Source organism: Curcuma longa, chromosome 21 (assembly GCF_044706935.1).
Source record: "Curcuma longa cultivar G26 ecotype Majalengka, Jawa Barat chromosome 21, ITB_CL_G26_1.1, whole genome shotgun sequence".
In the NCBI taxonomy this organism is placed as follows: Eukaryota; Viridiplantae; Streptophyta; class Magnoliopsida; order Zingiberales; family Zingiberaceae; genus Curcuma; species Curcuma longa.
The window spans coordinates 11,782,778-11,795,164 of record NC_133881.1 but is presented as its reverse complement, the minus strand read 5'-3'; the positions used below and the strand labels follow the sequence as shown (position 1 = coordinate 11,795,164).

Here is a 12,387-nt window from a genome sequence, read left to right as displayed (position 1 = left end):
GCCGAGCCCCTCCTTGAGCCGAATCCTCCCGCGAACCGAATCCCCCCTCAAGCCGAGTCCCTCCCTGAGCCGAATCCTTCCCAGAGCCGAATCCTTATCTGAGTCTCATCCGGATGCCAGTCGCTCCCTTGCTCGCATCCCCCCTTAAGCCGAGTCCTTCTTTGAGCCGAATCCTCCCTCAAGCCGAATCCTTCCCTGAACCGAATCTTTATCCGAATCTCATCCAGATGCTAGTCGCTCCCTTGCTCGCATCTGGCTCACACCGAATTGTCATCACGGTGCCCGACTCCCTCGCTCTCATTATTTCTTCTGACAGTCCCATACTCTATAATTATGATCATCGCTCTGGCACCCACGTGCGAAATGACCCTACGAACGCACATCGGTGATGGGACTTGCAATCTAATTATTCCATATCTTCCTGACAAAGTGATAACTAATGATGAAACACGTTCCTTAATTAGGACATGACATTACGCCCCTCTCCTGTATATATACAATCACTCCCCTCTGTCCTCAGGTATGCGCACACGCGATAACCACCTTTTCTCCTCTTCTTCTTCCGCGGATTTGGCCGGCTCGTTGATTTAAACTTCAGAATGGTCGTGCTAGGGCACCCCTGACCTTCCCTTTCACACTTGCTTTGCTTGCAGGACCGTACGATTCAGCCCCCTTCAATCCTGTTCCTTGCTGGTGAGGAGACCCGTTTGGTGACACGTCCCAGAGCGTTCTCAACCGGAACAAGCACAAAACTGAATATCTTTGTCTGCACAAAAATTGCATGAACACTTGCTAGCTAAGTGGCCTAAGGATCAATGAAAGTCTGCTAAAGCTCATAAGCAGTTCCTCCTGTAATGACAGCCTGATGCATGTGGGACAGATCCACTCCACCAAACTCAACTCCCATTTTCCCCTCAAACTCTTACGTAGAATATAACACTAAAGCAGCTAAGACATAGCACACACGATAATATAGGTAGATTTAATCCAAATAATTATACTTATCCAAACAGTGATTGCACTATGATAATGTTTAGAAAGGCACAAAACATATTAGACTTATCTAAATAATGATTCCATGTACATGTGCTAAACATGTGGCTTGCTTAGGTGCATCATGAAGCTGTTCCAGAAACCAAAATGAAATGGACATAATGAACATATTTTCAATGACAAACTATGCATGCATCAGAAATATATCAACGTTTTGAAACCAGAAAGGTTGATAGTACAAAATTGTTCCTGTCTTCACTATTACAATTTTCTCAACCACTTTGCTTGCATTGCATCTATGAGACCTGCATCTAGGAGTTTCAAATCCAATCACAAAAAAACTTAACCTGGCCAACCTAAGACCAGGAGCCACACATTCATAGTAAAAGGTGAAAATCATAATCTCAAGAGAGACAAAAAAAATTACAAGGCTCTCAACTATCAACGACTTATGCCTCTGGTCATCATCCACAAGTGTAATCTAGGTAGATAACAGCTACTCATGAATGTGTTTCAAAACAATGGCGACCAAGCACAAAATTGTTATGCATAACCAGTGATTATATTTAAACAAACACAGATTATGGCACTTAACAATAAATTTGCATAAACCATGCGATACAGATGTAATTATCAAACACAAAGGATACCAATCATATACGTAAATAAGATGTGAAGGCACATAATATGCATGCACCAGAAATATATCGAGTTCTTTAAAACCGCAAAGATTGGTGTTACAAAAATGTACCACAAAATTAAGCATCAAAGTTTGTCTATCCGTCGATGCAAAAAAGTGTATATGAAAGAAAGGGAAGTTATTAAATTGGAATCCAATAGCAAATTTTAAAGCATTACTTTGCGCAAGAACTAGATTGAATGGAAACTAAAACCATGGCAGATTTTAGGGAATACGTCCCCTTTACCGGGCTTGGGCAGGGTTGATCCCGAGAAGCATGTTATTCCCTCCAGGGAGATAGACCACGTTGGGCGTCTTGGCAAGAGTAGCGGCAATCTCGCGAGCGGCCTCAATTCGTCGGAGCTCGAGGAGACCAGTACCAGTTGCAGAGGTGGCGTCAGAGATGAGCTTAGCGGCCTCGCTTTCACCCTCGGCACGAACAACAGCAGCACGACGCTCCTGCTCGGCACGGGCGACAAGGAACTTGGACCGCTCGGCCTCCTGCTGAGCGACCTGCTTCTTCTCGACGGCGCTGGAGAACTCTACGCCATAGGATAGGTGGGTGATGGCCACATCGTCGAGAACTATGTTGAAGTCCCGCGCACGCCGGATGAGGGATTCTCGAACGAGGGCAGAGACATGGGGGCGCTCAGTCAGCAACTGGTCGGCGTTGAACTGGGCCACGACGGACTTGAGGACCTCGTTCCCTATAGAAGGGAGAACCTTCTGGTCGTACTCCGTGCCGAGGGAGGTGAAGATGGTGGGCAGGTGTGGGACATCGGGGCGAGAGAGGAGGCGGAGGGTAAGGTTGACCATCTGCAGATCCTTGGTGCCGGAGTTGGAGGTGAAAGTATGCGGACGGGTTCGAATGTCGAAGATGAAGGGCTTCTGCAGCCAGGGGACGAGGAAGTGGGTACCCTCGCCGACGGTCTCCGGAAGCACTCCACGGAAACGATCGAACAGCACCGCCCGCTCGCCGCCGTCCACCGTGTACAGCGATGCGTTCAGTAGCGTCGCGCCCGCTCCCAACCCGATGGCAGCCCGCGCCACGTTCGTCAGGAATGACACCGCCGCCCGGCCGCCACCAGCCGCCATCGTCTTGATTTGTGATCAACCTTTGAGATCGGAGGAAATGGCTGAGGAGGCAAAGGGAGCTTGGTGCTCATTTTATTGTGAATAGCGGCGCCGTTGTAAAACCCTAGAGGACTTTGAATTGGGACGTGGGAGAACGAAGGCGGCTGTACATTTTGTGTTGCTGTCATGAATGAGACACCAATCTTTGAAGGTAGACCTTTACCGCGCGCAGATTCTGGTTTTCTTCCAGATGCCCTCAATGCTGGCGTATGATAAGCCTTCTATTCCCTGTATGGTGAACTATGAAGGCGCACAGGATTGTTATTTCTAGTTTTTCTGCCCATAATCATTTATGACTTGGAGGAGAAGAAAGGGGCAATTTAGCAAAAGGGATCTTATTATAATGCATAATTGGTAATCAAAATTTTCATATATTTTATATCTTATTATTATAATGTATAATTGGCAATCAAAATTTTCACATATTTTAGCTAATCACATTGAACCTTACTAGATTCCTACGTGAAGATATCCTCTCAATATCTCAAGGCGAGACTAATAAAAAGAAGAGAGTGGCATATGATGCTTCAAGACATAGTGATTTCTTGTGCCGAAACTATGTCCTCAATGGCTTGGACAACAAGTTATACGTGTAGTCAAATGACAACTATAAAGGAATTATAGGGATCTCTTGAAAAGATGTACAAAATAAAAGATATCGAATTGAAGAAATTCATTGTTAGCAAATTCTTAAACTTCAAGATGATTGATTTTAAAATTGTGATGACTCAAGTTTAAGAGTTGCAGTTGGTCCTACATAATCTGCATGTTGAGAGCAGGATGATGAATGAGTCTTTTCAAGTTGTTACGATAATCGAGAAACTCTCACATTCGTGGAGAGATTTCAAAATTTCTTTAAAGCATAAGCAAAAGGAGATGAGACTTGAGGATCTGATTGTAAAAATGCAGATTGAAGAAGATAATCGTAAGCAATATTCATAATTAATAAAAAATGTCTATGTTTGCACAGGCAAATCTAATGGAGTTAAACACTGCAAGAAGAGAAAGTATATCTTGACAAATGACAGAGCCAAGGGAAGGCCAAGAAGTTCTAAGGAACATGTTACAACTGTGGCAAACTAAATCACAAGGTCAAAGGCTATCAACGTCCAAAGAAAGCCATTCGAAGATAAGTCATGGCCAATAGATATATCAGAATTGGACTTAACTGTCGTTGTATTTGAAACCACCTTAGTGGCTGAGTCGATGAAAAAATCGAGAAGGTTGTGTCCTTTAAAATTGGGATGACCGAGTCAATGAAGGAGTCGAGGAGGTTGTACCCTTTAAAGTTGGGATAACCGAGTCGGAGTCGAGGAGATTGTGTCATTTAAAATCGGGGCGACCGAGTCGATAAAGGAATGACTAAAATATATCGAACCGAACTGATGAGGTTGAGATTGACTATTGGACCTCCATGAGTCTCGACTATAGACTTATACTTAGGCTTAATTAATTGTTAACTTGACTTTATTAAGATTTTCTCTTCTTTACCGTATCAATAATAATAATTTTTCATTAGGTAGTATTATGAGATTGATTATTAATTCAGCATATATATATATATATATATATTGATAATTTTTATTATATCTCAATCTTGATGAAATTATGGACTTTAAATATCATGATAAGCGGTGGAGCTTGCTAGACGTGTTGGACCGTACCGGCGCGGATGCGTGCATTTAAAAAAATGATAATCCCAGTAGCCATATCTTTAGGGGTGGTCGGTCCGATCCCATGGAAGTTTTCCATCAGGGTAAATCAGGAAGCGCATACGGTGGCCAATCCAGATGTCCAGCATCCTTTGATTGTGTTCCCCATTTGGAGGAAAATTCCTGCAAATACGCCGTAGCTAGGGATCGAACAGCGGGTACCGGTGTCCTACCGTTGCACCATTGCCCCGGGGACGGACGTGCATTTTAGATTAAATAATTAGATGGTCCGCATCCATTAAGTGTATGCTCACCTATTGATGGGGAGGGTAGACAAGAGAAAGGGATGGAGAGGAATAGTAGTGGCTCACACCACAAGTGTTTACACCATTTTTCTTAATTGAGATGAAAGGATAAAAAAAAAGAAGATGGTGTTATCCTAGTCCCTATCGAGCTTCTCTTTAGTCTCCCCTATATATGTCCATCATCCAATTAAGACTTGTTAGAGTTTGGCGTTTGTCATCCATGTCTCAATCTTTGTCCAAGCCTTAATTCACTGTAAGTCCAAGCCTAGCCTGTTGTAGTTTGCCATGTTGCGAATGAAGCTAAACACTTCAGCTCGCTTAGCCTTCTGCCCTACCATGTCACTTTATTCGATCTTCTTTTGCTGCACAAAGGAAAAAAAAATTAACACTTATGGCAAATGGAAATTCCTCAAACTTAAAGCAGCCCTCCTCTCCTTCACAACAAATTCCATGGGGGTAAATAGACCTTAAAGGATTTGGTTTGATTAGAATATCTAAATTTTTTAATTTTAACATGATCCGACTTAATTTAACACACATAGTTGAGAAATTAATTCAAAAAAATTCTCAATGATAACTTTGCATAAATGGAAATAACTTTTCCTAAATAATTCTATATAAATTATGGTTTAACTCATTTCAAAATTCAAGTTCGTCTTTAAAATTTTAAGAATTAATTTTAAATTTCCATATATTTTAAAATTGATTTAGGACCTTGAAAATTGATAAATAACTTCTATATATATTTTTTAAAATAATTTTAGAAATCGTATGTGGAACTTTAAAATTAAAAAAAGCTTTCGTTATATTTTCTAATTCAAAATTAATTTTAAAAATTAATCTCATGTGGCTCAAATAGAATTGTGAATTTACAATAGAAGGATTTGGAGCACTCATGGCTTTGCAAAGCCATGATCTTCTCAACAAGGTTCAGACACAGCATCTAATAAGCTTTAAAAATAATATTAGATTTATATAAACCTTAGAGTTGATTTAGATTGAAAATTTTTAAACAAGACCCTTTGAATTGCTTGGTCAAAGATCACATCACATTGGTTCTCATCTAATAAGATTTAAACCATTCAAAATCTCCTTAAGTAGCTAAATTAAAATTAAGATTGTGATGAATTGTCTATCGATATAATTGAAATTCTGTTAAAAGTCTCTTTTAGCCATTTGTTCAATTTGAACTTCACCAACTTTTAATGTCAGCATGATACTCTGTTGTTAATATTTTTACTTAATTCTTCCATTTTTGAATAAAAACATATAAATCATATCTTATTAAACCATAAATAAACACGACATAATTAAGTCCCTTTCATTCACTCTCATCAATTCTTTATTTTATCTAGATTACCAAAAACATAAAATAGTTGTAGACTGCAACAAAGCACATTCTTATTTTATTTAATAAGAAACACACCTTATACATATGACATTCATGTATTTCAATAATACATTATAGATCATCTAGTTTCGCATTATTCAAATATAGAGTGAGTAGCCTCAAACTGTTAAATAGGGTGTGACACTCTTAAATAGGTACTGATTCGACCAACACCATATAAATATTATCTTTCATTGTAGTTGTAGAATTAGTGTATGTATCATCGTACTTATATATTTCTTCTATTGTTCTTGAATAGTTCATTATTATTTCAATTAAAGGTCGAGGTACTGGTGTTGGATTGAGGCATTCCTTGTTATGATCCTTCCATGCATCCTCCACCATATCCATCAGCTTCTTGTATGCCACTTTTTCATCTATCCCATACTGTTTCATATAACTTTCTATTGTTGAAGCTGCATGACCTCTCTCTTGCTCAAACTACAAAATTTTAAAAGAAATTAATGTAAGAAAATGAAAATGTCATTAAACATGTACAAATCAAAAAGTTTGCAAATTATATCACCTTATGTGACTTTATATCATCCATGAGTCTACCAATTAAAGAGCTGGCTTTAAGAATTTTGGGTAAACTTGCAACCCACTCAAATGACTCCTTTGTTGCCACTTGTCCCATGCCTACGTAAGAGGCACATGTAAGCACAGGATATGCACTAGTGATCAGTGAGTTACTTAAATGTTCCTCTAGCGTTGGCACATATTTCTCAATGCCCCATTTGGCTTCATGAAAATAAGATCTTGATAAAGCTTTCATCTACATGAAAGGAAACAATAAACATTTTATATTTGATAAGTTAATGATAGACGTTATTTGCATTTTCGTATATTGATATATACCTCTTCTTGAAGAAATGATACGCGGTATTTTTCATCGCTTTCTAATTCATTTTCAAATTCCTTAAAAGTTCTTAGAAGCTTGAGATAAAAATCCTTTAAGTATTCTGGTAGCTCATCAATGGCTTGAGATTCCCACCTAAATAAGAGTAAACTAACGTGCATAAGTAAATATCACTAATTATGTGTCCATTCTATCTTAAAGCTTTTTTTTTTTAAAAAAAAGTCAGAATTAGTTTTCAATAAACTAACGATAGTGACTACTTAGTTGAATGCTATATTGATGTATCCAATGCAGAAATCTTTAAAAAATGATCAAAAGATTAGTTAACTTATGAGTTAAATCAAATTTTATTTTGAATATGATCTACATGGACTATTCAACCATTACAACAATAAAAGACATAGAAAATAGTAAAATAATGGATACATTAGAAACAAACCTTTGAATTGCTGCGGTTAATAATTTATTCTCTTGCAATGTACTATAGTTATCATATATGTCATCCATAACTGATATAAATGCAATAACTTTGGTGGAAATCAATCTTGCATGAGCATACTGAGGTTCAAAGTACACAATAAGCATCCAATAATAACATTCCACCACTCGATCTCGAGCAAAAGTTAGAGACTTAGCAAGTGCTAAATCATTCCACCATCTTCAAATATATCATCCAAAAAAAAATATACACATGAAAATATAAAACAATTAGTTTAATCAACAAAGAGATAAAACATATATTTATACAAATAAAATATGCCAATTACTATAATTAATCATAAAGTTATAAGTTTGAAATCACTTATTCACCTTCTTTCTTTGATACTTGTGCTCATTTCACTCAAAATTTTTTTAAATAGTCTAATGATTCTTCATTAAATAAATTTTAATTTGCTTACATTGAAATTTCCTTCAGTTCCTCCTGATGAATAGATTGTAGTAGATTGAAATCCAATTTTGCAAACTCTAATATTGTATCATTTCGCCTTTCCTCCTCTTGATAAATAGGAATATATCTTCTTGCCAAGAGCCGCCTATTTCTCTGACATAATGGTGTCTCAAGGAAAAGAGACACCAATATCACTAATGGTTGCTTAAGTTTGTCCAACAACGATGCAAGTCGATTTTTTGTGAATATTATGGCTTCGTCAAGTATATTCTCCCCATGTATCCTAAGGTATGCTGCGTTGTATAAGCTTAATAGTCCCTTCACATCTTCATTCAAGGTTGCCATGAAGTTTCCTTCCTCATCTTTGAACTTGTTAAAAACATCTGCAATGGTAGAAAAATACTAGTAATTGTTGTAGAATAATTCAAAAAATAATAGTAGTATACAACAAACTATTTGATTAGTTTTATTGAGATAACATGCAAATATTCTAGCATATAAGTAAAAAGTTTTCATGATGATTTTTATATCTTTTAAAAAAAATTATTTGGTATAATAAAGTAATTTTTATATTGTAAACCACCTGCAGGCACATAGATTCCTTGTTGCCTAAGTAATTGAAACTGAAGAGAAGTTTCATAAAGTCCAAAGTTCTTAGCATCATGCTTAGAGATTAAACTTAGTGCTCCATCTATTTCTTTCTCAAAGTGATAATCCAATCCGAGCAACTGAATTCCATCAATTAAATCCATAATTTGCAATATGTCATTGGTTTCTTGAAATAAGTTTTTGATTTTCTCCTTTAGCTCTTTTGCTTGAATCGACGACACCTACATCATCAAACATGAAATTCAACTGCTATATAATGTTTGAATAATTAAAACAAGCAATTGAATGCTTTATCCTAAGATGATCATAGATTTTATGAATAGGTGGGTGTTGATTAATCAAAGAATTTAAGCGAGACATAATGAATAAATATGTTGAGGCCATAAAATACCATTGCTAAAGTGTGAGAAATGTGTTGGATGAAATATTCACCCCAAATGCTTGGATGATACTTTGATGTATTGCGAACTATCTCTTCTTTGATAGCAACTAGAGTACTGGTCGATTGCTTCTCCATCTCAAGAGGTTTTGTGGTTGATGCACAGCTTTCTCTTGCTATTTATAATCTTACTTAATGCACGTGAAGAGTTTTTAAACCATGTGTAAGAGCTATTTAATTAATTATTTTGGTTATATTGTGCTGAAGGGGAATGAAAGTTAATTGTTTAAATAATTTTGATTGCTTTTTTTATTAGAATCACACACAATATTATATTTAACAAACAATATTATATTGATGTCTTGAGAACTTTTTCTTCTTTGCTAGCAACTAGGGTGATCGATTGCTTCTCCATCACAAGAGGTTTTGTGGTTGATGCATACCTTTCTCTTGCTATTTATAATCTAACTTAATGCACGTGAAGAGTTTTTAAAGCATGCATGTGTATGAGCTATTTAATTAATTATTTAATTGTTGTTATGTTTTCATGAAAAGGAATGGAATTAATTGTTTAAATGCTTTTATTGCTTTTTTGGGCTATTTATGTGCATGCAGATTTGAGAAATTATTTCAAAGTCACACGCCATATTTTGAGAATGTCAAAAGGACATATACTGATTTGGGAGTCCTTTCCATTCTACCTTTCTCGCCAACATTAGCTTTCCACACATTAATTTTTGATGCATCCGAATCACATTTGAAATGTTTAAATTTAAAAATAATTTTGATGATTCAGATACATGCAACCTCAACATCTTTCTCCCTCTCTCTCTCCACGTGTGCAAACCTAATCTTTTATCTGTTAAGTCATCGAAGGAAAAAATCCGACACTTTATTTTAGCTGATGAGATCGTCCCACACCGAAAGCATTTGCAAGTGTCTTCTTGTGTCCCTCTCAGGTAGCGACAACTTACTTAGGGTTTTCGATGAAACCCACATACTGACTTGATTCGACTCTTTGCATTCGAGTGTACAATTTTGCTTGTCATCTATACTCTCGTTTCAAAATGGAGCAAGAAGGTGTGGCAGATGTTTCAACCTCTAGTTCTCGATATAATCGCCAAACTAATGGCCTCCAATTGAGGAGCCATGAAACTATACACTGCATCACACTAGTTAAACTTGGCTAAGTTGTCAAAATTATCTGTGCAGTCAATTAGGGATAGCACAAGTATTCTAGTAACACGACTACTACCACAAAAAAAAAATAGTTGCAAAAAAAATATAGGATATACAACTGATAGTACATCTTGTTAGCACCAAGACTATCATCCAATCTTGACTTCCTTATGAGTTTCTCTAAATGCTTGCTAGAACAATCAGACTCTTTGAGAAACTCCATTTACAGTGGGTTAGAGACCTGATTTAAATCCAATGAAACTGTCTCTCCATTGTCTAATAGGTCTATGAATCAGAGCAACATCTACCTTTGTGAATTTTAGTTTTTTCCCAAGGAAGATGAAGCTATGTTCTTACGGATCCAATAACCAAACATATTCTGGACTAGACCTCTTACATATGAATTATCTGGGATGCCCAGGACCCATGAAAAGAGGGTGCTTCGAATCAACTCTTGTTGTTTTGTTGTCGGTTGAATAGATGAAATAAATTTCCTGAAATGTAAAGGTTGCTTTTCCAATTTATCCTTTTAGTTCTTCATCTATTAAGGGGGTTGAGCAGCAACTCTACTTAACGATGATATTTTTGAAGATATCCTGAACTGAGCAACCATAAATCAAAAGTCAATATTACAATAACAAACTATCATGTTCTGGTAAATGCACAACCTACCCTAAAACCCTTTATTCCTAAACACCCTGAACCCTAAACCAACTTCTTTTTTCAACAACCTGTCATAACAAGATGACTCAAAACCCTAATTGATCTATAATTAAAAATGCTTGCTTGAATTCGGCTATGCCCTAAACACTAACGATAACCTCTAGAGAAACCATTACAGAAACAAAACTAAATAAATAATTTAGCTATGTACATCAGTTATGAAGTGAAGAATGTTCATTTCTTTTACAAAGATAGAGACCGGTAACAATATTACCATCCCTTAGAATAAATCAACACGAAAAGAAATAAACAAATGAATATACAATAATCTATGTGTTACCAAATGCTAGGCTAGTTTGAGCTCGTAGCAATGTCATGCCATTGTTGCGTCATTAAAGCTTGAGTGTCTAGCATCGACCGTGAGTATGAGGCGTAGAAAAGTTATCTTGAAGCTGCTGGTTGATGGTGTTTTTATTGAGCATTCCGAGTGCGTAGATCCTTTCCTAGCACCTCTAGCATGGTATATCCGATCCCACTCATCGGTGAGTTCTCAACATTCAGGGGCTTGGATATGTAGGATCTTGTACGCGCTAGAGGGGGGAGGGTGAATAGCACGTTGGAAGTTCGTGTAAAATCGTTCATTTCTGTGAAACTTGACAGCGAAAATGATTAGAAGATAAAACAGGGGACACACGGGATTTACTTGGTTCCGAACCCCCAGGGTTAGTACGTCCAAGGCCTATGCACGGGAAGGCGCCCGTCTACTATTGGTCTCCTTTGCGAACCTTGTTCGGAGGCAGAGAAATCCGTCTTACAGTCAATAATAAAGAAGATAAATAAAAGAGCGAAAAGTAAATGCAATAAAAATATAACCAAACTATGCAGCCCGATCTGAGAGGTCCTGAGCACCAATCGCTCCTCTTGGATCTTCTCCGGTTGCACGTGCCTAGCCTCGTTCGCGTTCAGAAATAGCACTAGGAGGAGAGGGGAACTTTTTGGAATGAATGCCTTGATTGTGCACGTTCACTTTCTTTTATACTGGTCCTGAGTCGACTCAACTCCCCATCTAAGTTGATTCCAGCCGACGTGGCAGATAGAACTTCTTCCCGCTCGTTTATCCACTCCCGTCGACTGGAGTTTACAAGTTCAGTCGACTGGCCCTTCAGTCGACTGGTTTTTCCAGTTCCAGTCGATTGGATCCTCTGGACTGGTTGGTTTGGCTTTACTTTGTTTGTTTCACTTATATTTTTCTCATCTTGCTCCCATCTCTTGGTTCCTGCAAGATAAACATACAAATATACAAACAATCCTAAGCCTTACCTTGTGGGTCTAACTTCGAATTTCTACCAAAATCCTAGGTTAGTCTCTAACACCTCCTGTTCCACTCCGGGAACGCGCCCTTACTCACTCCACTCAGGAGAATTTATGCCAACTAAGTCCTCCTGACTTGTTGGACTTTTGCTCGGCTCTGTCCTCAGCCCCTATTATGCCAACTAAGTCCTCCTGACTTGTTGGACTTTTGCTCGGCTCTGTCCTCAGCCCCTAGGATTTGTGCTGCGGTTCGATTCTCTTTAACCAACCCAGACTTCTGCTGCGACTCGGTCACCCAGACCAGCCCAGACTTCTGCTGCGACTCGGTCATCCAGACCAGCCCAG

At 37.9% G+C, this 12,387-nt stretch overlaps 2 protein-coding genes across 2 annotated transcripts; both read right to left on the bottom strand.

The window, feature by feature from the left end:
- Window positions 1–1,696: 1,696 nt before the first annotated feature.
- Window positions 1,697–2,828, bottom strand: LOC141815405 (prohibitin-3, mitochondrial-like). Its single transcript, XM_074703355.1, has one exon. It carries the CDS (start codon window positions 2,765–2,767, stop codon window positions 1,916–1,918), a length of 852 nt encoding a protein of 283 aa, XP_074559456.1. The 5' UTR covers window positions 2,768–2,828; the 3' UTR covers window positions 1,697–1,915.
- Window positions 2,829–6,144: 3,316 nt separating this feature from the next.
- Window positions 6,145–9,027, bottom strand: LOC141814615 (alpha-humulene synthase-like). The gene is made up of 7 exons (XM_074702554.1): window positions 8,902–9,027; window positions 8,485–8,731; window positions 7,912–8,284; window positions 7,452–7,670; window positions 7,012–7,147; window positions 6,680–6,928; window positions 6,145–6,594 (listed from the first exon to the last, which is right to left on the bottom strand). Exons 1-7 carry the CDS (start codon window positions 9,025–9,027, stop codon window positions 6,301–6,303), a joined length of 1,644 nt encoding a protein of 547 aa, XP_074558655.1. The 3' UTR covers window positions 6,145–6,300.
- Between the last annotated feature and the right edge of the window lie 3,360 nt (window positions 9,028–12,387).